Source organism: Falco naumanni, chromosome 8, assembly GCF_017639655.2.
Source record: "Falco naumanni isolate bFalNau1 chromosome 8, bFalNau1.pat, whole genome shotgun sequence".
In the NCBI taxonomy this organism is placed as follows: Eukaryota; Metazoa; Chordata; class Aves; order Falconiformes; family Falconidae; genus Falco; species Falco naumanni.
Genome location: NC_054061.1, coordinates 51994050 through 52020864, shown reverse-complemented (window position 1 = coordinate 52020864; position 26815 = coordinate 51994050). Strand labels below are relative to the sequence as shown.

The following is a 26815-nucleotide window of genomic DNA, read 5'->3' as shown; positions in this document are numbered from 1 at the left end:
TGTCAAGGAAATCAGTTCACTGGTCCAGTTTATCCTGGGAAGAGGTGGTGTAGATCTCCCTCTGCTGGTTAGCTGGCTCAAATGGGCAAAACTTCCAGCTCCTTAAACCTTCGTTTTGCTTGCTGTGCATCTTTGCCTTGAACACTGAAATCAGAATATCTGCTGTTCTGAGAGCTGGAGCTGTGTTTTGGCATGTTGAACTTGTTCCTGCAATCACTAGTCCATTTCTAAAGACAAGTTAAATTTCCAAAATGTGCACTGAGGGACTGTGCTATAACTGCCCTCACGGCCAAATATTCTACCCCAAAAACCTTCAGAAAGCTGCGGGGCAGTAATACCGTACCACAGTTTTCTCTTCCTCAGCCAGATCTACTAATTTTGGAGATTTTTACTGTTTTCTTACTTGCTTGGTCTCTGTGTGGTTCCAGGAGTTCTCCTTAAGTTCAGAGCTAATGTATCAATGCAAAGTCACACCAAATCATTTCAGGTTTTTGTTGGCTTTTTCTAGCTCTTCATGTTACAGTTTTTGCATGGCCTGGCTTACGTCCATCAACAACACATTCTTCACCGTGATCTGAAACCCCAGAACTTGCTCATCAGTTGCCTTGGTGAGCTCAAATTAGCTGACTTTGGTGAGTCACAGTTTGGATACTGCTAATATATCTGCTCAGACCAAAGCTTTAGCATGCATATAGATCTGTATCCACAGCCAATTAAGGCACAGAAGCATAACCTCTTACTGAACTTCAGGAAACTATTTCTGTGGTCAGTCCAGCCTTTCTTGCATTTATAGCGATACGTGCAGGGAGCAACCTCATTTAAGTCAGAGCAATTACTGCTACGTAAAACTGGTTCCAGAGAATTGATAATCAACCCCTCTATGTTCAGAAAATGTAACATGTAGAGTACACATAATGTGCTGAAACAAAAGGCTTTTTTGGCATTAGTTTGGGATGGCTGCTTCAGTCACAAATGGTAAAGCCCTGCAAAACACAATATTGTTTTATCTGATCTGCCCCAGCGATATACCAGACACACTTTCTTTGTCAATTGCTTGTAAACTGTATTGGGATGCTTGTGTTTAAAGATCCAAGAGTAAATAATGTCCTGTTTCAAATTACTATCATCTATGCACTATACAGATAGAAGGACTGTCCTAGTACAGCAATCTTTTTTATTTGCAGGCCTTGCTCATACCAAGTCCATCCCCAGACAGATGTACTCCTCTCTGGTGCTGTCCTCCTGACGTGTTGCTTGGTGCTACAGACTATTCTTCCGATCTAGATACCTGGTACTGACCAATTTCAAAGCATCTGGGGTCCATTGGGAAAAATCATCTTTATGTGATTAAATTGAGTCACTGTAACCATTAACACCTGTGAGCAGAAAATGGGTGAGCAGTGGGGAGTTTTGTTCTGTTTTGTTTTGTTTTGCCACTGGGTTCATAGAAGTTTTTGGGAATGATGCCACTGTCTCTCATCTATGGATTTATATAAGCCTCATCTGATAATATTTATGAGATGTGTACATCTCATTTGATAACATTTATGAAGCGTTTTCAGGTCTTGCAATGAACACCTTCACTTAATGCACATACTGTTTTGTGTCTACGTGGTCAGCTGAGTCAGCAGTAGCTCTCTACAGCAATGGCTTTGTGAAGAAACAATGGATCCACAACTGCACCAACAATTAACTTTGGCCTCGATGACAAAACATGGCATTAAAGGGTTTCTGAATGGGTCTGGAGGTAGAAAGGTGTCTGAGATTTTCATTATTTCTGTGATACTTTGTCCTTCTTCTCAAAGAACCTATCTCAGATGTACTCTGCATTTCATACAGGAGAAAGGCTGTGTTCTGTTAAAGTCTTGTTACCTTACAAGCTCTATCCCATAATCTTAATGTGGCTGGGAATCACAGGAAACAAGGCACACGTTTGCTGAGCTGAAGGGATAGGGGTGTCTGAGAGCAGGCAGAAAGCAGGAGAGGATGAGGGCTTCACAGGGGTCCCACTGGTCCTTTTGGGCTGGTCTTGATGTGTAGCTGGGCCCTAGGGTTCATCTGCCTTCTGCGCCAGCCTGAGCCCACTGCCACCAACAGCGTCCTGACTTATGGATAACACGCAGCTCATGGAGTTGCAGGACAACACCCTCGTTCTGGGCAATTTTACATCACTAGATTGTATTGCTGCTTCACCCTTTCTTCAAACCAGTTAATTTCTGCCTGTGCCTGTCACACCGGGACTTTTCTTAACTGCTGTACTGGGAAAGGGTGGGAGTGCAGGAGGCTGCAGGAAGAGGGCTAAGTTTGCAAACAGCAAAGCTCCAAGCCTTCTCAGCCTGTACACCCCTCCAGAGATACGTGGCTTATCGGAGGCTGTGATGGCCTAAGTCTGGAGGGCTGTTCAGGGAAAAGGCAGTTTTTAGTTTGTTCACCTCCGTAGGCCTGCTGCTAATTTAATTGCTTTAAGATTTCTCCAAGGAGGAAGACCTTGCTAAATTCTAATGGCTTCCAGCTGCTAAGCCAATCTAAACAGTCCTGTCTTCTCTCCCCACTACCTGTCACCTCTCCCCTCCAGACAGTCTCTCAGGAATGTCTGCTGAGTTTGAAGATGATGCCTGCCTAGCAGATTGGAGGGTTTGTATTAGGCAGATGCTGGTATAAGCCTGTTTGTTTTTTCCTGATAGCTGAGCCCTGTCCAAAGCCCTGGCTATGCACAGAAAGCCTGCCACTTCTGGCTGTGCAAAACCAACATGCCCACTACGTAACTCTGCTCTAGTATAATGAATAGCAACACAGGAGTGGTATACAAAGATCCCATCCGGCACTCTGACCAGCTCGCACAGCACAGTACTCCCAGTCCCACTGCACTACATTCACACTATAGGCATCTTTGTTATAACACCTCCTTATAATAACAACATTCAAAGTGTTTCCCTAAAGAAAGATGTCATGCTGAGAGAATAGAGAGTACTTCAGTAAGCTCTATTCAGGAACTTCCTCTAACAAGAGCCATTTATTATCTTGATGTACACTGCATTTAAGTTCAATTTTTGTCTATTAGGAAATAATGTGAATTCACACAGATGTTACTTGTCTATTGGGAAGAAAGGGAAAAAAAACCCTGTGTCTTTTGGATGCTGCAATTTACATGAAGGCAGGTCAGAATGCCCTTGGTAATGGCATGAGACAGTGGGTGTTAAAGCCATTGGTTTAAAGAAACCAATTATAACAAAATAAAACATTATGGCAATTCATGCATAGTGTGCTTGAGCAGCAATACTGTCAGTGGGAGGCACATGGGAAGTGAATGAGGCCTTGAATAGATGAAGAAAGAGATATAGAAGGAGACTCTCTTGCTCTTGGACTAACTAGAAAAGCTGCTTTAATCTCTCTGTATCTTTTTTCTCTCTTTCTCCCTCACTATCTCTTCAGGACTTTAGAAGATTCAATTAAGGGATTTCAGGGAGACTTAATGTTTCAGGGAGATCACACTGCATATCAGAATGACTTTTTAAAAAAAAAAAACACCAAGTGTTTTATGCACGTGCTGCACTAGTAGCTGCTAACATCATGAGTGCCTTAAGTAATTTCTTCTTTTCAGTCAGGCTTTCCTTGTCTAATCTTCTATTAAAAAAAATTAAAATCACAGGAATCTTCCCAGACAGATTCATGTTGAATAGGAGTTCCCATGCAGTCATTTAAGGTGGGACTGCCAGGCCCACTACAGCCTTCTCCCCAGTCTGGTTCACGTTGCCCTGTTATGCCAAACTGGGAGATACAGGCTAAGGGCTTCACTGTACAGGTGAAGCTTGGTGAGGAACAAGAGAAAGGATATATTTCTGGTTAGATATAAAATTGCAATCTCCCAATGCCAGAAAAACTGTGGAGAGGGAACTCTGGGATGCTGCAGAGATATCTTGGATCGTAATCCTGATGAAATTGTCTCTCTACTGTGTGATGCAGCACTGCAGACTGAGGAGTAAGTGCAGTGTTCAAACCTGCCCCAGGGATTGTAGGCAGATGCAACCGTGCTGTCTGAGCCGGCTCTGTTTATGGTCAGTAAATACCCCTGTAATTAGTTATACCTCTCCTATTACTTTAGCAGTCACTGTCTTGATTTGTGTGCATATCTGGCACATGGTGAAACATCATGTCTAGGCCTTTTCCTGAGAGACCCCTCCTGCCCTAGCTCTTCTCATGGCTTCTATATGGGGCCGAGTCCCTTTGAGAAACTTGTAGACTGGAAGGAATAAGAGGACCTCAGGAATTAAATTAGAGGGGTAAGAAGGAAAAGGGGAAAAACAAACCAACAATAGCCCTAAATCTTTAGAAATATTTAAAAGTAGATGTTTTTGAATCATCCTCATTAACAGAAGGATCCTCATAATGCTGTCAGAGCAGTAACTGTAAATCCCATATCTCAGAAGGAAAAGTTAAAGCCTCTACTGAAAGGCTAATATGATGACTAGTACTAGCTTCCAAAGTCCTGCTTTAACACATAGACAAAAATACGTGGGAAAAGAGGGGGGTGTCCATAAGTCAGTTGTTCTAGCTGCTACTTCTGGACTTTTTTTTTTTTTTAAAGAAAAGCATATTTCATCTGGAAACAGAGATAGAAACAGTGATAATTGCCACTAATCTATCAATACAGTATCAAGCAGCCATTAAAGGCAGCTGGTCAGCCAGGTCTCACTACAGGAAACAAAAGGCCCTTCCTTTCTGGCAGTTGTGGTTGCTCTGACTGATTTGTCTTTATTAGAGGCGCTGGGGTTTAAAGGCTTCCAGAGATAATGGGAATAAACCAGGAATTCAAAAGAGAGCTCTACCAGAAGGTGCACTTGTAACAACCCACCAGTCATTCCTCTCCTCAAACTGACAGCTTCCCTATTGCTGAAAAGGCTGCTTCATTAGACTTGAATTTTTGAACTCCTTGCTCATGAGTAATCCTTAGGAAATGCTAGCTGAATCTAGGAAAAAAGTTTCTGCTGTTGGCAGTCTAATCCTAGCATTTCTAGCTAGGGTATCAGAACCCAAACTGCAGGTGAATGTCAGGATCATTTGCTCCAAAAACATATAGAGCTGATTCTCTTCTCCCCACAACTCAAGAGAACCTAAATTGCTTTGACCATACACAGTTAAACTTGTGCAATGGAATCAGTGGATTACAGCAGCCCCTGTGGTTGCAAAATAGGGTGAGCCACTGGGTACATCAGCTGTGAAAACAAGAGCATTGGTATGACACTGGTCTCAGTAGAATCAATCTGTGGGCTCCAAAATAATATCTAGTGATGTGGTAGTGCTATGAAACCAAAAAATCTATGTTACAAAAGCTTTGGGTGAAGTTTCATGATGCCTGGACTCTGTAAGAGCATGTTAGACAAACAAGGAGCTAAACTTACAAGACCCAAGGTTAGGGTACAGGAAACTAAGGGAAAGTGCAGCAGAGATGTTTGTGAAAAGAGCGTTAGATGTGGATCTGCAAACAGGTTTGGCATCACCTGTTGTGCAAGGATGACCAAAATGAATACTGCAGATGAGTTGCATGTCAGGCTTTCAACTGACCACAGCCAGGTAGGAAAAGCATCTACAGTATTGCAAAAACAAGGTGCAAGGTATAACACAGCAGTACAGATGACCAGAAGAGATTACCAGTTGTTGCTCAGCAAGTGAAAATAATACTTTCAGAGCCTGTTAGACAAAGCTTAAAGGACTCAAATTTGCTATAACCGAAACTTGAAAACTTGGGATGGGGCTTAGTGAAAAGATGGGAAACCTAAAAGAGGTTTGGAGGAAAAAGAAATACTAAATGAGCAGTTTTACACCATACAAGAAGAGATGGAAATACTTGCAAATAGGTAAGTCTACCCTGACCACAACTATCTCATTATTATTGTCAGGAGGACTAATCCACCTTAATAAAATTAAGCACTTTTTGCAGGGTTTAGTGGGGGTTTTTTTAAGCTGTCTGGTTTGCTTTGGCGCAAGTGCAGAGCAAGGGATGGCATAAAAATAAGAATACTTTAACTTCATGTTATCACTGAGCTCTTTATCCTAATGAAATCTTGCCTCCAGTTTTCCAGTGAAAAGCTAACTGCTTCTGAAGGAAAAACTGCTCTAGTGGTTAGTGCCTCTGGGTTCTTTCTGCATCTAACGTACCCTTCAAGTCAATATAGTGTGTAGTAGTTCCCTGTTTATCTTTTCTACGGTTACCACTCCAATTTTGCACCTTTTTCCTCACAGAAAACAAATAGCCCACAGGCTTCTGCCACGACCATCTTTTTAGATGGGTTTGTAACAGCATAAATTGAAAGAGACCTGGAACAAATTGTTTGGTGCTGGAAAAAAAGATGGTGCTTAGTGGGCACCATCTGTCTTGCTGGTGAAGAGTGGGGCTTTTTTTTTAGTGGATAGTGCTGATGAGAAAAAGGAGATGGGAACAGACTTGTATGTTCTTTGCTCTGCTTTTTTCTAAAATACTGGAGGGATGTGAATGTGAGCTATCTCTGGTCCTGCTCCCATCCTATTTGACTTGTCACCTTTCTCATTCAAGTGTTCCAATCTGTAGGACTTGGATGAGATTAATGATACTACATACAACTTGCGATAAGGGACAGCTGCAAGTGCTTAGAACAGTGCTACCAAACCAAGGGTGTACGATGGCCCTTCCCAAAGGAAACCTTCCTGACTTCCCACAATCAGTAGGGTTTTTTATGATACTACATCCTGCCTACCATCATACTGTAGAGGAATATTAGTGTTTGCTGAAGCCTGTATTCATCTACATATATACAGACACCCCATGTCCTGATATGAGGTAGGTATATAATACCTACGTATCATGCTGGTAGTTTTCAGACTTGAGCTGCAATATATACAGGGTTTACAGCTGACATCAGGATTTCTGCATTTATAAATCAGGACTTCTAAGTTTCCATTCCAACAATTATCTCTCTTCCTCTCTCTGTCCATCCCAACAAACGTATTCTATATGTCATATACGTGAATGACTTAATACTTTGGGTTTCTTGCAGGAGTGCAGGATCTATATTTTTGAAATGATCCAGGGCCAGCTCATATTTGTGGGAACTTCTGGTGCTTATGAACAGTTGGTGAAGATCTGGGTGGTGAGTAAAATACGCCATTTCAGGGAGAGAAAAAGAATCTGTTGCTCCAGCTCTCTACCTAATTTTGAAGTCCCAAGTGAAGTCCTGTGAATAGCAGAAATAATTTGGTCCAATCTGCCAAGTTCATAGCAGACTTTGTAACCCATTTTATATGTGGCAACTTTCTCACAGACACAGGAGTAAATCAAATTACTTTCCTTTGATGTTTGTCATCTCATCAAAAATTTAAAGCCAATTAAAGTGACATCAAATTGAAGAAGGCATAAAAGGTGTGCAGGTACTGCAAATTCTATTCCTCTTGTTAAATCCTTTACTTACTGTAGGATACAGCACACCATATTCTCACAAAGGAGCTCTAATACTGCTCTTGAACTACCTTGAAAGTGGCAAGGCCCTGAGGTTTTTCAGAGATTCTTCTTCATTTTAACTTGGAACATTTTGTATCATCCAGTTTATGGTGCAGCCCTAGAGACTGCTTTGGCGTAACGGAAAGTGTGAAATTACTTTATAAAGGCAGCAGTGAGTGAGGGCAGACATATTCAGGAGCCTCTTAAGCCATTTTTCCTGCTGGGGAAGCTAAAACACAGAGACACGTCCTTAGTGTGGCTTGGTAGAATTGAGGCAGTTACCAGCACTAGTGGATCCTGTACTTTCCTGACTGCTTGTTGCTGACCCTGTTACTGACTTGACAGGAAGGTCAACCTATAGATTCCTGTTGGGTTTTGCTGTAGGCATCTGCCCCTTCACATCTCCTCCCAGGGATTCACTCTCCTGCATAGTGTTTCCCAAACGTGGTTTTCAAAGGAGAAAGTACAGGAAACCGACATGTGGAAAGTCAGGACAAAGGACTTCATAGCTTCAAGTCTGTTCGGTCAGATTTTTTCCTTCTTAATTCCCTCATCCAGAAACACTCCTGCCTGGTAGGGTTTCCTCTCTGCTTTTAGCTAGAATGTGATAAGAAGTCAGACAAGTGGGTCCAGTTCTTAGACTTGAGTTCAGTCCATTTAATTGTGCTGGATTTCTTCTTAGAGAGTGAAAAAAAGAATTATTGAGAAGAGAAAAAAAAATAAAATCCATATTTGGCCAATTAACAGGGTTCAAAGCCAGGGCAGGGCCCAGTTTCCTAGAGTGCGAATGTAGGGTATCCTTCCACTTACGGCTCTGAAATCTCTGGATACATTTCCTGTGGTTTTGCAGTTGGAGGGTTATAGCCCCATCGTCATTTCTCTAGTATTATAACTAATACCATGATTAATAGGATTTGTGCTATAGAAGGAAAAAAAAAAAACCACCTTATTTAAAAATCATGAGGAAGCTTTAAGAGCCATGAAATAATTAGTGCCTTTCACAGAAGGTTTTATGTTATTATACAGCCTGGAATGAGGCTCTGTTAGGCCAAGATTTCAAAGCTCCTTAGAGGCTTTCGATGCCTAACTTGAGGTATTTTGCCAAGTGTGAGGTTCAGAACGGGGATTCCTACTGTTTTCTAATAGCCAGCTCCTTTCATGTACTAATAATAGAGGCACCCTGCACTAGTTTAGAGACTTTCTGCATTTGTGTGCATGAGACTTTATCACCCAGCATGCTTATCTCCACGTAGGACTGTTGGTTCAAACACCATATAGCTATATGGCTGGAAAATCCTCATTCTGCCAGATGTGTTTGTCCTGTTGAATCATCAGGACTGACTTGACTGTCATTTTACCAACATTTCTCCTACAGGCAAGTACCGCCTTAAGTAGCCTTTTTCCCCCATCTCTATCCCTGGCTTCTCATTCCTGCTCCTGTGTCATCTCTCACATGTGGGGCTACATGAATTGGGGAACCTATAACTTGGTTTTCTCCCTGGGTTACTCTAAATGAGAACAGTTTATTTACCCAGTTCATCATTAGGCTGCACAAACAGTAGCAGGACCAAATGGGAAGGGGACAAAGAGGAAAGAACTACTTAGGCCGACAGTGCTAGTTATGGAAGTATTATGTGGGGGGCAGGGGGAAATCACTGCCCTATTATCTTGGAAACTCAAACATAGCATCTTGTCTGAAGAAAAGACTCAGAAAATATAAATATAAGTCCATATTCATATAGCATTCAGTGACTGGTGCTCTAAATGCTTTCACACCTAAACTCGGCAAACTTCACGCATTTACTGAAAACCTTACATAGCAAACTACAAGCACGCACAAATACCTTTTTTCTTAAATTCTTCACCAAGGAGAGGCAGAGCGCTGAGCTGACCCTGGACAGTATGATTTTACTATGTACTGAACTTTCCCAGCTCCCTCTGATGCTTTTAAGACTGATGTCCCATGGCTCACAAGAAACTTTGAAGAATGAGGGCCCAGATGGGCAGGGATGGCACTTCAGAACACACCCCTGGGTTTTCAATGCAGAATAAATCTCTAAAATAGGGGCTTTGCTATGGGTTCCTGGAAAGCTAACAGGGTAGAAAAAGACAGCAAACTCTGGATTCAGGTTCAGATTCCAGCTCTCTCTTTCCTGTGCACAGCTTGCTTTGGGCAGACCTGCCCTATTTATGTGATACACGCACCAGTCAAGGATGCATCCTCATCCAGAACTGTCAAAATAGCGTGAGCCTCCTTCCAACATCCTCACATGGCTGAATGCTGCAAGACACCTTCTCTTTGGGGAGCTTTCAAGCTTCCAAGGCTGATTTGGGGCAGCTTCCAAGACTGATTTTACAGGTGAGCAGAGACAGGGGCCCTGTCCCTTAGTCTGTGCTGTGGCAGGCTGAATCCATGAGCAGTCTGGAAACACAGGGCACAGCAAACTACGCTAGCTTGCCTCCTCCCGCAGATCACCATGCTAATATGTGCCAGCCATGAGATACAGTCCTTGCTTGTAGCGGTCTTCTCCAGGTAGCTATAATTGCCCTCACAGCTGTTTCCCAACTGTGAGAAAAGCAATCAGCTACCAGATGCATAACAACTACAACAACAAGGCTTTGTATTTCTTCCTTCTTTAATGTATGTTTTTACTAATTCCTGTTTTCTTGCAATTTTATCACAAATTTCTTTGGAGCCAAGTTCCCTATATCATATATCTCAGCATTTATTTTAAGGATGTCTATCATATGCAAAATGTAATTAATATGAGACAAATCTAATGTTGGAGAAAAAGCGAATAAAAAACCCTGACATTTTTCATGTTAAAAAGTCACAGTTTTTTAAGGAAATCTGATTATTTTGGGTGTTGCCTGGATGATAAGCTTTGAATGCTTGGAGTTAGCAGTAGCGATTTACAGTATCATATCACATGCTGTGAACTCTTCTTAAATATGTGGCTTTACCTCTTTAGCACAACTCATCCATATCAATAGGCACAAGGCACTTTGCTTGAGTTAACTAATAATAACACTAGACATCCACAACCGCAAGTGGCACAGAAATCCAGATATGCTTGATCTCACACATTTCAGCAACTAAAATGAGGTTGGAGGACATTTTACCGGCCCAGACTTTGCTCAGTGAGGACCTACTTCTGAAGCCCAGAATTCACAATAACTTCACAGCCAAAGACACTGCTGAAGCCCTGGACCTTTGAGGATGAGACACTGAACTGCTTTCTAGCACCCACCAGTAGACCTGTCTGCCAGCTTTTCTTTTTCACCTCAGAACAGCAGGGTTTTCTATCACAGCTCACAGCCTGTGCTGCTGCTGAGTGTATCGGCTGCTGCCAGCACAAGTGGGCAGAATAAGTCCCCAGTTACTCTGGCGCAGGAGGACACCTTCAGCAGTGAAAGGGGCTTAACAATGTGACCCCTGCACTGGCAAACACATGCAGGAGTGGCACCTGGCAGTGAAGCTGCATACACTTCCACTGATGTTCCCAGCGGCAGCAACATTCAGTCTCAGCAGGACCCTTTCTGCTAGAAAATCAAGTGCTAAAACGTCGGTGTGCTTTATGCACAGCGGTAAATCCAGCACCAGCCAGGGCAGTGTGAATCTGTGCCGGTCTACAGTAAAGCCCAGTCTCTCTCCATTGAGACCAGTTCCCCCAGCTTCATACCAAGGCAGAGGACTGGCAGAAGGAGGATATCGCTCTTCTCACTCTCTTTCTTATTTTTCACAGTTATTGGGGGTCCTAACTGAGGACACCCGGCTAGGACTTTCCAAGCTTCCCAACTATAACCCAGGTAGGATTTTACTCACAAGAATGCCAACTTTTTCCCTAAGCCACTAGCCGCTCAATTTTGGGGTCAGTAATTCTCATTATGAAAAATCCTGTGCTTCAGTGTTACTAAATCCCTTGAGCTATTTAATGATAGTGGTATTGTAGGACCTACAACAACACTGGGATTGGCCTAGTATAGAAGCAAAGGTACATGCGTAGCACACCGAGTGCTGGGTATGTTAGGCTGATGGAAGATTTCATTGCTGCAAGTGCTGACAATGTAGTTAGTCTCCACTCCTCTGTGCAAAGGACTAACATCCCCTGGTTTAGACTGGAAAAGCTGACAGGTACCTGGAGACACAGTTTATCTGAACCCTCCTTATTTTCATGGAGATTGGTTTGGGGACCTTTAAACCTCAGTTTGAAAGGTCACTGTCCCTGATTTTTATGTGGGCAAGGTGAGAAATCTGTGTGATTTATAAAGCTGGCTTCTTTTATTTCCACATGGGCTGGTAGAGAAGTCTGTGTCCTGGACTTCAAAGGGCCAGTTGTCTCTTATTTTGATGTGGGCAGGTTGAGAAGTATGCTTTGAAAAGCCAGCTCAGTCACTCTCCCTCTCCCTCTCTCTCCCCATTTCTCTCTTTCTCTTTTTGTTTAATGTTTTCTCTTGGGAAAATATATTCAAGTGTCAGTGAGGGGGAAATGATGAGCACAGATTCTCAGCCTCTCAGCAGGATCATTCTGTAAGAGAAATATAAAAGTGAAATATTAAAAACCCTAGAATGTGAATTCCACCCATCTACAGTCTAGCCATTCTCTCTCACTTGTACCCTAAGAGAGTGGGGGGGCGGGGGGGGGGAGCCTGTCTATCTGGAAGGGGGGAAAAGAGCAGGGGGGAGAGGAGGAGGGAGAAGACGTGCTTTGAGCAAGAGGTTTACAGGTTTAGTAGAGCATAGTAACATCTTTTCAAAGAAGTGGGTGTTGCTCTGTGACCCAATCCAAGATGCCCCTCCTTTGATTCTGGTGCATGAACACTAAACAGCCCCCATTTTCACATGGTAGCCACGATTGGCTGAACAATAACCTGGTCTCAGTCTAAAGGACTGGAATCCTTCACACAATTAGCTGAGACACATTAATCAAACCAGCGTGAAATGGGAATGTGTCGCAGTCCACAGCAAGTTTAATTTGGATAGGGAGCAAGCACAGAGCAGACAGCTGGAGGAAGCACTTTCCTCTCTAAGTTGTTGAAGGCTTGGCTGGGTAGTCTACAAGTTTGGAAGGGTAGTCTGGGAGGAAGGAAATGCTCGTGTATGGGACAAACTGATCACAAAGAATTTTTTTATGCCAGTCATCTGCTCATACAAGGCCAAAAACTCTCAGCAATTATGATAGGTATCCTGATGCTATATAGTGACAATCTAAAAGTGCAAGTGTTAAGGCTATGCTAGCAAAGATGCTAGCAAAGACACTAGCACAGACAAAAGAGGATGTGTGAGTGCCCAGAACTGCCTGAGCACTGGCTCCCGCTTAGCTCTAGTTTGTCTGAGCAGCCGTGTTGTCTCCTGCTGCTGGGGAGGACACCAGTGGCAGGGCTGGGAGGGAGAGGACAGGCACTTAGGCAGCATGGAAATAGTTCCAGTAAAGACCAGTCTAGTCATCATAAGCAGTTTTCAACTCTGAGTTGCTTTCAGGCTTCATGGATTTTCCCTAATGGACTCCAGTGGGGCAGAATTGACCTGTGCCATGCTGTGATCCTGTGATGCTGGTGCCTTTTGCGGCTGGAGGAGACAGAAATGCAGGAATTAGAGGACACCTTCCTGTGGGAACATTCCACCATGCTAGCAAACATATGGGAGAGGGGTGCTGAGCCAGTGTTTGGGGCAGTAGCTGTGCCAGCTTGAGATGCAACATCCCTTTCCCCTCCTCAGAGCCTGCCTAAGGGCCTTCAAGCTGCTCCAGCAACATACTGGAACCAAGCACTTGGCTCACACCTGGATTATACAAACCAGTCTGGAAAGAAGCAAGTTAGTGATATAAAGGTGGGACTATTTGCCCTAGTCATGAACTAAATCAAATCAGTTTTGGATAGGGCTGCTGGTAAGAAGGCAAATTAGTCTCTTTGTTTAAAGATATTTGCCATTCACATGCTCCTGTGCATCTCCCCTCTCTTCCCTGAAGCACAAGTGTTGTTTCACCCCTCAGGACACGCTCAGCCCGAGTGGAAGCTGTGGAGTCTGCCTGAGAGAAATGCTTCTCTCTTGAGGTTATTTTCAGCCCAGTTGTGTGAATCTGAGTGCCTGGGATGGTTCAGATAAGCAAACAAACTTTGGAGCACTTCCCCAAATCTGATGGCTTGAATGCTTTTAGCTAGTCCTATTGATGTTTGCAGGGAGTGCAGGCAGCGAACAAACAAACAGGTTCCTGCCCGAGGCAAGGAACGAACACGGGCAAAACAAAGCACTGAGGTGTGATCCTATTCTCATTGAAGTTGATGGCAAAACTCCCACTGGATTCAGCAGTGTAGGCTCAGCCCCAGACTGAGGTTGTTACTGGAAGGGTTCCTGGGCCAGGTGGGTTAGTAGGAATCTTTGAAATGAAAGCTGGAAACCTTTAGATGTTTTCCTGTCACTACTGTGGGCTTGAGCACATCCAGCTGCAGAGCCTGAAGAGGAGATACAGCATGGGCTGCGGGGTCTGCGAGCCAGGCACACACAGAGCAGCTGGAGGAAGAGCAGCTCTCCTGCCCCCTCTGTGGGCACCTGGCAAGGGATGAAACATGCGAAGGAGTATTTGACCACCCTATGCCCCTGTGCCTTCTTGCACAAAGAAGTTCAGAAATGGGCCTCATGCCCGTTGCCTACAGTTTGCCAGAAGCTCAACCTGTGCCTGATCCCAGGTGAAGGGGAAGGATGGGTGAGCAACGCTTCCATGGCCAACCCTACAGCTTGTCATCTCGCCCCCTCTCTGCAGGAGACACACTTGGTATAGAGAATTAGATGCAGCTGTGGGGCATGGAAGCATGGTTTTACCACAGCCATGGCTTGAGAGCCAGATCCTGCAGAACATGAGAGGCTGGGAGAGCTCCTGCCCCATGCCTCAGCGCACTCACTGGCCCTCTCCCTGGCTACCCGGGCTTAGGAGCCCTGCCCATAGCGGCAAGGCTTTGCCCTATGTTTGCTCATTTGTTCTGTTCCCCTCATTTTGCTTCCCCTGAAAGAGGCAGTTGTAGCTCTGTTAACACTATTTTTGAAAGCTCTCATGCTGTGTGAGCTCAAATCCTTGCATTAATCTACTGCTGTGTTCATTTCACTGCGCTGAAAAGCAGGGAGTTTAAATCCCCTCTAAACACCATTGGTGACACCAGAAGGCCAGTGTTTTGATCCAGCCCCATTAATGGTTACAAGTTTGAATCTAGACAGCTGGGGTCAAGGGCAGGAAAGGATTAGGAATCACAGCCCATGACATTAAGCTAGTGCTTTTGCCAAACTGGGAATACTGGAGCGCCCAAAGTAATGAGTTAGTTTTTCTTTCCTTTTTCTGAAATTTGGATTCCAAACAATGGGGAACAGTGCTTATTTGTTTACAACATGATGAACTCGCTATGGGTTAGCTTTACTCCTTGGTTTATCGCACAGGGTGACTAAGGAAGTTTCCTATGCCACGTAGTCTCCCTATAGCAGACACAAGTTTTACACTGGGCTGTTTCAGATGCAGCAATGACTTTTGAATTAAGCCTACTTTTTCACATATCTGCAGGCTTTGCTGTGCTGAATGAGATTTAGGAGCTTTCCGGAGTCAACTTCTGCTCGTTCCTAGTATGTGTTGCGTTCCCACAACGTCACCAGCAGATGGAGGCAACAAGCAGCAGGCTCTGAAACACAAACTTAAATGACATTTTTGAGACTGCAGATGAGGTCTGCACGCCGAGTGCTTTTTTTTTTTTTTTTTTTTTTTAATCTCACTTCTTATGCTGATGCTTCATTTGACAAATGGGATGGTTGGAAACTGAATTCTAAAACGATGAAATTTTTCTTGTCATAATAAACCGCATGTGGCTTTGATCCCAAAGGGAAGAGAGCAACACTGCAACTAATGCACAATATATGCTGGCCAGGCTGTAGGGAAACTTCCTATCTGTTTGGCACTGGGCACGGGCTGCAGTTCTCAGCCTGCCACACAGACAGAGCTCTGCTTCTGTCATGCAGCCACAGAGATTTCACTAATGAGAGAAATTTTCTCTGTGAGCCTGCAACCCCAGCACCTTCATCCAGCAGCACTTGGCATCCTCTTTCTCTCTCTTCATCAATTAGGAAAGTTTAACTTTTGTCCTCTGGCTTGCTTGCCTCATTATCAGTTCATTAGCCACTTCCACCTGGGTTTTCATATAGAAAGGTATTTCCTCATTAGCACACACTGCCTCGCATACCGGCAGAAAATAACAAACCCAAGTGCAACCTTTCAGATCTACTTGTATTGTTAAAAAAGCCAATCAGCCCTACACAATCCCATCATTTTATGTCTGTATCATCATTGTAAGACAATTAAATCAGTAGTTCATTCACTTTTTGGAATGATAGCCAAATATTTCTTATCTCTTACCTTTAAGGAGTAGCTCTTTACATTGTTTTACAATTTTAGATTGGTCTTAATCTTACAGTAAGGAAAATATTTACTGCTCTGTTCTTACCATGCTTGACACAATGGGGCCTCAGCACTTGCTAAGGGTTTGTCTATATGGGGTCAGTCAGGAGATTAATCTGAACTGATTTAAAGTGGATTAGTTAACTGCATTAAATCCTTGAGCAGAGACACACTGTTTTCTTACCCATATCTTCCATTTATAATCAAAGCTCTGTATACTCAAAGTGGCAAGTTTGGCAGTCCTCACTCAAGCAGAATTCTCCACTGAGAGATGTGTTTGGACAGGGACAGCAGTAGCTGGCTCACTGGCTCTTACACTACCCCTTGTAGATAATTATTAATCTCCATGTTATGTAAGTGATAAATTTAAGTCAAGAGGCTTGGTTGGGACAGCAAAAACTATAATTCAGGTATTCCTCCCAGTTCCCAGTAAGCAAGCTGCTATTTCTATCTGTAAATGTTAAGAAAATCCTATGTCCTCTTTGGAATGTTAATCCTGAAAGCGCACTCCACAAAAAGTGACATTTTACTTAGATATCACTGAAATATTTTGCTCTGCTGTTATCAACTGATCATGCATTTTTTAACTTTTATGTTAAACTCATTAAAGAATATTGATGTTAAAAGATTTCAGTAAAGTACAATATTTAAGTCATCCTGACACTTTTATTAAACATTAAAGGAAATTGATATATTGTCATGGAATGTTTCAATCTCACAAATCAAAGTTTTCTGGCAGAAACAACATCTGAAAGTGTTTGGCCAGCCCTGTGAAGAGGTAAAAATTTCTACCTCATAGAAAAAAATCTTATGACTTTCCAAACCATTTTTAAAATTGTTTATCTTCTATTCTGCCTGGAAAATTTACATCTTTACTCAATATGGGCAATTTATTTCTACACTTTTATTACAGTTGAGGGGGTAAAATGAAGGAAAGAGGATCCAGAGAAAATGTTACTAGTGATCCAAGAGGAACGTTCTGCCAGAGTTAATCTCAGTGACTGATTTGGGAAGGGGCTATTCAAGTCACTAATACATAACTTCTATGTATTGCCGATAAGTCCAGTGCTCTGGCACCTGAACAGTCATGAGTCCCATCCCAGTTATATTGCCATTTACTGCTTTAGTGATTACCTTAGTATTTGGCTGTAGAGGAACACTTCAGCTGTGAACTGTTACTTACCCTGTGATAGACAGGTTTAACGACCTGCTTGCCTAGCTTAATGGTAAAAAATTGTTGCTGGAAAGGTTAAATGCTGAAAGTTCAGTCATTTGCACCTTTTCACATTGTCCGTGCATTGTCAGACACTGAGTGACAGAGCCCCTGGGCCTGGCACTCTGGAATTGGCTACTCAGGTGAAGGCAGAGGGGACTCCTGCTTTGCCTGCAGCCAGCAGCTTCTGTCCCTGAATGATGTGACTGGTGCTTCCAGGCAGGCAGGGCGGGCAGATGCTCTCGGGCAGTGCAGCACAAGCCCCAGCTGAGCTTAGAGTCTACTGGCAACAGACCAGTGCCGCTTGCCTCCTGGTGGTCTGGCTGCCATGGGGAATGCTTGTCCAGGCTGGGCTAGGAGAGAGGTTGACACCATCCTTCCTGCTCTCCTTCCCATGGCTAGAGCACCGTCCATCTCTGCTGTCTGAGATGGTGTGCAGGAAAATGTAACTGGGTAGAAATTACAGCCTTTCTGATGCAAGAAAATGTCTCTGTTGATCAGCTCTACAGGGAAATTTTCCAGGCTTAAGCTGTTCATTCATATCTAAGCCTGAGAAAGTTCATGCTTTGTAAGAAAACATTTGAGGAATGTATTCGTCTACATTTCCCACAATGTTCAGAAATGTGTACTTGAAAAATGGCAACAACAACACACCCTTCCCAAAATTGCAAACTCTGCAAAGTTCCAGTCTGGTAAGTACAAAGCCTGAGTGAAAATGGTTAACTTGATAACAAACTTATTGAGGGATTGACAGCAAGAGCAGTGGGCAAGAAGAGAGAAGGACCCAAGCACCTTTGCTCCATCCCCAGTCTTTCCGCCAGATCCATGCAGAAAAGCCCCATGTGCCCACAGGGCAATACATGAAGCTCAGCAGCCCCCTGGTAAGGCAAGACAATTGCTGGGGATTCAGGCCCACAAACATCTTTCTGATTTCTTCATGTGAAGGCTTTAGGGGCTGACACTGCTTTTATTGAAGTCAAAGCTAAGACTTGCACTGTAACAGGAGGCCCAAGGCCTATATTCACAGATGTATGACAGGAAAAGGTTACAGAACTGGAACAGCCTTATTAACACCAATGCTGGTACTCAAATCCTATAGGAATCATGTATATTTATAAATACTAAGATGACAGACTCTATAGGGCCCTTTGAAATTCTGAGTACTCGTTTTTTGTAAGGACTCAAAGAATGGGTTTTGGCTTGATTTTCATTTAAACCTGTGATTGCATATTACACTTTCTAGAACTGGTTGCTTCCAGGAGACCTCAGAGTCTCCGAGTCATCTGTGACAGGTAAGCTACCTATAATAGCAATGTCAAAATCGCCTCTGGGTTTATTTGTTTCTTTATGTAATCATTTAACTTGAAATGAGCTCTTCTGGCAAGCTCAGGAAGAGCAGGGTGGCTCTGTAGTAACAAGCAGTCTAACGTCAGTTAAGCAACTGATTTCAAGAGATTGCAGTGGAGGTAGGCACATAGTGGGTTTATTATTCTCAGAGGAGTAGTGATTATTCTCAGATAAGCAGTGATTCAATGACATTATGAGCAGCTTTTTGCAGGACACAGTTCAGTTCAGAAGGTCGTACTTTCCCAGGCCCCCTTGCCCAGACTGAAGACAGACTTTGCACTGTACCCATTTTTGTTTCTGGAAACAGACTGTAGGAATGTTGCTCAACAGCAGTAAGGAGGACATGCTAGGACAGCATTTTCACAAGACAATGAAATAATCTTGTGATTAGTTAGAAGGGGGGAAATCACATTCCTCAGTGGTCAAAAGCTATGACACTAGGGCCACGGTTACATACCTCGGCTTGACCAGACACACCAACACCACTCAATCACTCCCTAGTGTGCTAACAGAAGGAAGGATTTTTCAAGCATATGTACACACACATATACATAATGTATATATGTATCAGTGAAATAAATTTATAACCAGGCAAAGTGCCCTAACCTAGTTCAGAGAGTCATTTAAATCTAAACCCCCTCCCCCCTACTGATTTTGTGGCACACAACAGACTTTTTAGATAGGTAGGAAATTGCTAGACAGGATTTGTCCTGAGGACTGTGTTCATGCACAGATCAAGAATCAAATAGGCTCTGAGGACATAACCACATTTTTCTCTGCTGCTGTTTATGATCTGTTCAGCTCATTGCTTGGGATCCAGCCCTGCTCAGAGTGAAGGGTGCTGCCCTTCAGAACTGGGTTTCCCAGACAAGTTTTCAGGAAAGCACAGGCTGCTGAAATGCCAGCTGTTGTCACACACATCTTCAGACACACAAAGCTCAGCATGTCCTAAACCCTGATAACGGGTCCTGGAACAGAACAAATCCTCTCTCAGCCTGAACAAAGAAATAACTATATTCCTTGCAATGCTTCTGTGTTGCACTTCTGCTTTTTGGCCATAGTCCCTTGACAGGCCCCATCACAGCCTTATAACCAACAGGCTGGCCCCAGTGCCCCTGTGGCACAGCTCTGGGCTGCATGTGGGTCAGCACCAGCTCTGCATTACACAGTCCTTATGCTGGTACGGCTCAGCAGCTGCCTTGGCATGCTTGGTTCTTGAGAAGGAAAGAGCTGCTTCATACAGACCACTCAGCCATGAATCTCCTTGGCCAATTAAGAATCAAAGGGGAGCTCTGCACAGAGTATGGCCGCCACCAGGAAGCCTGAGCCATGGTGAGAAGCACTGAACCATGTTGCTGCTGCCCAGTGCGGGAGCCCGCAGCAGCAGGGACCAAAAGGGGCAGAGCCCCCAGTACAATCCTGCCATGGCAGGGGCAGCCTGTGGTGCAGCTCTAGCAAGCAGCCTCAAGCTGGATGCTCCGGCTCCCTAACCAGTCCCTGCTCCCCAAGGCGGAAGGGGCTCAAGCCATTTTGCTGGAGGTGAGAATTCAGAAGTTACCTACCACAGTGAGGCCAGATACCTTTTATAAATCTGTTTCTCAGGATATCTCTTTCTCCGTTTTTTTTTTGTTGTTGTTTTTTTTCTTTTGTTTTTTGTTAATATATTTTATCTCGTAAAAAAAAAAAAAAATGTCAGTATGTCAAATGTGCTTTGTAGGGAGGGGGAGGGCAGGGGCAGGGGGATTCCGGCACCTGATGTCACTTGGAGGGGAAGCACTGGTGGGGGCCAAGGGAGGAAGCACAACAGGCCCTGCTCCAATGAGCCTCCTGATGCTGCAACATCATCAGAACAAACAAACAAAGTAAAAGCTGTAAAACTAAACGACTATTTTTATTTATTTCCCTGTTGGTTTGTTTTCTCTCTTCCGCTTCCTTGTCCCCAGCTGTGTGCTCCTCTAGAAAGCAGCCACTTGGCACTGGTATTTGCTGGGCACAGAGCATGTGTGTATTACATTTAAGCACTCATCCTGAGAAACAGATTCATCTCCATGAATCCCCAACTCATTTTACAACCAGTTGCACTACTGGTACTAGGGTAGGAAAATGAGAAATGGTAATTTCTTTAGTTTTTTAGTTTTGACCTTTGGTTGGCTCAGTGGGCCAGTCAGGTTATTTTGTGCACTTGCGTTATCACTGTAAACTGGTAATACCAGCCTCTGATATTCCAGTTACAACATGTAAAACATAGTCTCTCCAGCAGCATTTTCCCTTTTACTTACAACACTCTTTTTACAAAATAAAAAATTATTTTCAAAATTCCTCTGAAAACATGAGTTAGAGCTGAAATCCTGGATGCATATACTCCAGCATAATCAAACTCACATGGAAAAGCAAATGTCCTGGAAAGCTATATAGCTGGGGTGGGTTTATCCAGGTCCCCTGTGTCCCTCCAACTACCTCTGCCTCAAGCTCTGAAAAGAGCTGGGTGAAGTTCTGGTTCCAGCTTTCTGTCTTGTGCTCATCTCCTATGCTATTTTTTCTCGTGTTTTCCTAGGTTGAGCAGGGTGCCAGCAGTGGCTGATTTGGCCTCCAGGATGCTTACAGCCTTCCCCAGAGGCTGGATTTCTGCACAATATGTGCTTCTTCATGGCTTCTTCAGCCCTCTGCCTCCTCAGCTCTGCGAGGTTCCTGCTGGTAAGTTAACTCTTTATTTCACCTCACCAAGAAAGAACCGCTTCGCATGCTATTTATTATGAGTTTCTTCTGTACTTTGGAAGTCTCTGCCATTCACCCACATGTCTCTCTCTTTTCTTCCTGCCCTACCTCCCCAAACCCATATGCTGTGAAGTTTACATCCCACTGCAAATTTGACATTGTTTTTCTGTTTTATTCCACTTGATCACAGTGTTAATACTAGAAGGAGACCTGGACGGGCTGCTGCTATGGCGCATTTACAAAGAGGAGGTGTATATGCTCTGACAGGTCATTTCTCCCCCATTCTGTAACTCCAGGGGCCCCAAGCTTTCCCTTGGGTTGGCTCACACTGTGTGTTCAGCGTAACTCGCATGCTCATCCCTCCTGATGTCCTGAATTCCCAGCTGCTCAGCATGGTGTGCTAGCCCCAATTCCCTTGGACCGCTCCTCCTGCTCCCTTTTGATGTTCAGAGACAACAGCTGTTCCTTGTACCCCGTCGCACCAGTTCTCCCTCAGTTTTACTTGCTGTATTTTCTTCTTTCCTTGCTCCCTTCTTTTAAGCACACAGCTGCGTACACACAGATCTGCCTCTTCTGCCCTGAGCTGACAATAAACACAAGGGTCTCTCAAGCTACAGGTTCTGTTCCTCACTAGGAAAAGCTCCCTCCTATTGGGCAACAGGCCAGAAAGCCCTCACATTCCCCGCTGCTTCCTGGGCACCCACTACACTAGTTAGTTTGGTGGGGTTTTTTAAGACTGGGACAATTAAGAAGCCTTCCTGGACTGTGTTGTCAAGCTATTTGAAAACCTAATTTCTGTCTCCTGCGACACATCCCAAGCGAAGGAGCAGCCAGCTAGCATCTCTCCCAAACCGCTGCCCTTCAGAAGGTGCTCTGTGTGTGTATGTGCATGAGTGAGAGACATCTGCATTCCTTTTCTGTTCACCCAGCCACAGAGCACAAATCTACTTTGACACTTTTAGAAAAATGAAAAGATGGAATCTCGCAGGAGCCTGCCTGTGCCGGGGGGGGAGGAGGGGAGCATGCACAGCAGGAGGGAAGTTGACTTTTCTTTATACATATAGGGTTTTTTCCATGCAGAGTTTAAATTATGCCTGATAAAAGGAGTTTCGTGGATGTTTCAGTTCTTTCAAACCCTCCTGGCTTCCTCCCAATTAAATGAGGTTTGTCAAAGCCACAGGGCTCTGCTGCTGCCGGAGAGGCGGACAAGCACTTCCCGCAGTGACATCTCCAATCCCCAAGGGAGAAGATGAAAGTGTCAGTGCCAAGACAGAGAGAGAGAGAGTGTGGAAAAAAACAGGTACAGAGACAGACAGTGTGAGAAAAAGGGAGAGAGTGAGGAGAAATAGAAGGAATGAGAAAACAGATTGGCATAATGTGTCAATCTCTCCGACTTGCTGCCACAGAGGGTATAGTTTCATTTCACCTGGGTTTATGCACCATCCCGTATTTATTATCCCCCATATTGCAGTGAGAAGTACCTTTTGGACAGGAAGCTGCATGGTGTTATCATAACACCAAATGTGTTGGGAACAGAATCAAAGTGCACAGAGCTGAAACAAGTACAGTATGATCATGCAAGACCGTATTCATGAGTGACTCATTAAGCCTGTAAAAATTAGGCAATTCTGAATAATTCCCCATGTAGCCATCCCTATTGCCGTAATCACATAAGATATTTGTTCACTTGTGTCACTTCGGCCCTACACTATTTTGGAATTTAACTGTTTGAAAATTCTCATTGCCATGATAACACACTGCAGATTTTAAATATGTTTTGTTCCCACTTTGTTCTGGGGGATGCTGGCTATTAGTCCTCATCATCTGAAGGAGAAAGTTAATGCAGAAGGGCAAAGAATGAACTGGAGATGAAAGGTGAAAGGAGGAGGGGTGTGTTAGAGAGTAAGAGGGGAAACAACATTTGAAAAAAAAAAAGGTTCCTGCAAGAAATTATATTCTAGTTTTATGAAATAATTGTATCTGTAACTGTCCTTTTTATAAGTTGCTATGACAAGCTGGAAGCTAGAGGATGTTTTTCAAAGGCCAGTTCCTGGGAAAAAATAATTGCAGAAATCAGTGTTTGGAAGATAAGTACCCCCCCAAACAGCATGTTTTTGATTACTGAGGGGAATGTTAATGGCTAGAGTCTGGGTGCTGCCCCTGGGGAGAGGGAGAGGGAGCACGGGGTTCTTTCCTTCCTGGCGGTCTGCTTCTTCAGAGGGGAACAGGTTGCTGTTGCTTACGCTCATCTGGATGGAAAGTGCTAGAAAAAATAGAACAGCCCATGCTGTAAGAGAGGAAGGCTGTCTGTCCCCTGAGTGCGGCTGGTCCACAGATGGGCCTCTCCTACGGCTGCTCACTCGTGTGTCTCTAGTTCTAGAAGGGGCTGCTAAAGCCCATATTCAAACCCCACCCATCATCCTGGTGCCTTAATTCTACACATGCCACCAGCAGCTCTGGATATAGCAATGGAGGAGAGGAGTGGGGAATTCTTCAGCTCCTCTCCACTGTGGCTAGTAGACTCAGGGGTTACGGTGACGGCCTTTCGTAAAATTGGAGCATTTGCTGCCCTTTTTCTGGGCTAAGACAATGCTGAGATTATTATCTTTGTGCAATGCAGCCCTGCACTACAGCAGCTCTGATAAAACTTCAGTCTAACCCTTTGGCACCTGCTAAAACAGAATGTTTTCTGTCCAATTAATCACTTCAGGAAGAAAGATGAGATTCTCGAATCAAGAAAGCATGAGCTGCGCTCTCAATTCAGTGTCAGTCCTGAAGTGCAAAGAGCCTTCTGAGAAGGTATCTCACTCTGCTGTCAGACAGGTCAGACACAGTAACAATTGCAGCTTATTATTCTTAGTTATAGATTTGGTTTGTTTTCCCTCTCTTTTGCCCTCAAATCCTTTAGAGTAGGCTCGCAAGCAGGGCGGGTGAGCAGTGGGATTTGGGGTTAGCACCAGTGCACCACCAAGAAAACATACTCAACAAGAACTTTGGCCAAACAACTGAGGCATATGGGCTGGGGAGGCCTGAGCTGGCACCTCAGACCCTATCCCCACCGGCCTGATGTCCAGGCTCAGTGTAGACCTTTCTCACAATTCAGGAGATATTCGACCCTGGGCATACCACCGGCATAGCAGTTAGTCATCAAGTCCAATTTGTGCTCTGTGAGGAAGACTGCATGTTGTGTGGATGTGATCCTGGCTTTGACTAGAACGGACCTGCTTGTTTTGGGTACAGTTGGTCTCTGGTCGTTACCTCCTCCCAGCGACTCAAAACCAGTGTGCCAGATGGTGATGACGCTGTACTGTTTCTCTTAAAACAGCCCACTATATCTTTTCAGAGACAAGGAGGAGGAGGCAAGCTTGATATTGACAGAGCACTGTCATTTTAATGCCTATTGCATCTAAACTAATGCAAAACAAGCATACGCAGTGAGGAGGTTAAGGCTGCAAGCCACTGCCTACCAAAAATCCCATCACTGTTGGGATTAGCCAGCACTGGTAGATGTTACCACAGGGCACGTATAAAGAAGAGCTGGCTTTCATGGACATCTTGTTTGGGTTGGCTGGTTTCCCCAGGTTCTCCTACATAGCTAAAAGGTTTATATAGTCAAACTTTTTTTAACTCTGTGTTCCACCACCTCTGTATGTAGCAAGTGGATATCCTTTACTGCAAATGGGATACAGACACCTAGAAAGTGAAGTTCCCACCAGGTGTATGAATCTGGTTTGTTATGTGTCTTAATAAGGGAATAAACCAAACTCAGTGTTAAGCAGCACATCAGCTGTCACTCCTGACCCAGAAGCACTCTCTTCTGTGAGATGATAAGCAAATCTTCACTTAACTCAGGAAAAACAACCCTCACTCCACCCAGACTGATGTCCATACTGGTGGAAGGTCTGCTTCTGTAAATACTGACAGAACACTGAGGTTTTGTATTCTGTCATTAAGACACCACCCCAGGAAAGAGCCATTTCAACATCACAGCAGATGCGTGCCAAGGGCACAGGCCTCTGGAAATGCTGCCCTGCTTAAACTCTTCCCCAGGTACTGGCCTGGAGCAGACACCGTGCTGGCAGGTGCTGGGCCTTGCGTAGGAGCACAGGGCAAAGGGGGAGATGGGAAAAGAAGGAAGGTTCCCTTTGTTCACTCCCCAGCTCATGCTCTTGCAAAAACACAACTGGCACAAAGTTTGGCCCACATGACTTAGGGAAACAAAGTCCTACAGACATGGATCAAATGTTCTGACTCCTATTGATCTCAGGCCAGAGAATCTCTATAAAGGTCTTATTGTTCACGGAGATGAAGTGCTTTTGGAGGGGAGTGCTGTTAATACCCTTCATGGAGTCAGATGCTATTGCATCAGAGGTCAGCAGACATTTTTCTGTATTTTGTCTAATTGCAAGTTATATCTGAGGTTTTCTTAACTTCCATTTTCCCTTTAACACTCTTAAATGCAAATCTGAGAAAATTTGTCTTGTTTGCTGTGAAAGACATCCGGACTGGAACTCCCATGTAGTCATTTCCCATCCTCAGGTATACTTCTGCCTTCACCCAGTTATCAGCAGAAAAGAGCAAATGGGGGTGTAGTGATCAGATTTCTAAGGCACAAAAGTTAAAGCTAAGTTTGATATTGTGACAGCAAGCAACCATGAGCCTAGGAACTCAATTAGCCTGAAAGACAACTATCTCATTATCTTTCCTAAAATGATATAAATACATAAGAATATAAAAATTTAAAATAAACTCTCTATTGACTGTCTAGATGACTGAATTTCACTGCTCAATTTCTTTAAACACCCACTTTAGTATTTATTTATTCTAAGCATGAAGCTGCTACGATAATTAGACTGTCAGATTTGGTAAGTTAATGAGGAGTCACTGGAGTGGAAGGTTTTGCATTTGTGAGATTGCTGAAGGAGAGAAGCTCCATGCCTTCGCCCTATCTCTTTTTTCTTTTTCTTTTTTTCCCCCTCCGCTGGGTGGGAAGGAGAGAGCTTGGCAGTGTGTAGATCCATTTGAATCCTTTTGATTAGCGGATTGCATTCCTACCACTGTTCTACCAAATAGTATTTTACTGGTTACTCCAAGAAAAAGAAAAAAGAAAAGAAACCATAGATGAGATTTCTGGAGAAGGGTGCCTAGATTAAAGAAACCATTTTCCAAAAAATAATTAGAAGGAATGGAGCTATGAGAAATAAGATCCTGAATTAGTTTATATTGTGGCTAATGTCACAGGAGAGCATTAGGGAAGTAGCACAGAGAGGAAAAGGACCATTTTGTAGCTTTTTCTTTAATGTGACTTTTCCACAGGACAATCAGTGTTCACAGTTCCACAAGTGTGACTGCAACCTGCAAGCTGTGACCTGTTTGCTTCTTACCGAAAAGGCCGTCTCACAGGAGGTTCAAGCAAGTTTTGATAGAAAGCAGGGATGATCGACTAATTCTTGAGTAAGCTCATAATGCCCACTGTCAAAGCTGCTGCCACCCTTCTTAGCGCATTAATTCCTTTGTGTATTGAAGGTGGGAGAACAGAACTGATACCCAGGGCTGGATGACCGCATCCCAGGCTGAGGACAAAGTGAGAAATCTCACATTCAGAGAGAAGAGATCAGAAAGTCAATGGCTCCCAAT

The 26815-nt window shown here is 43.9% G+C and overlaps 1 protein-coding gene across 1 annotated transcript in view; it reads left to right on the top strand.

The window, feature by feature from the left end:
- CDK15 (cyclin dependent kinase 15) overlaps positions 1-26601 on the top strand; it is a 37109-nt gene extending 10508 nt beyond the window's left edge. Inside the window, 9 exon segments of the mRNA XM_040604727.1 lie at positions 509-632; positions 1185-1224; positions 1226-1291; positions 7032-7048; positions 7051-7124; positions 11218-11281; positions 18360-18408; positions 21018-21157; positions 26495-26601. Coding sequence (XP_040460661.1) covers positions 509-632; positions 1185-1224; positions 1226-1291; positions 7032-7048; positions 7051-7124; positions 11218-11281; positions 18360-18408; positions 21018-21157; positions 26495-26601 — 681 coding nt within the window.
- Positions 26602-26815: the final 214 nt, after the last annotated feature.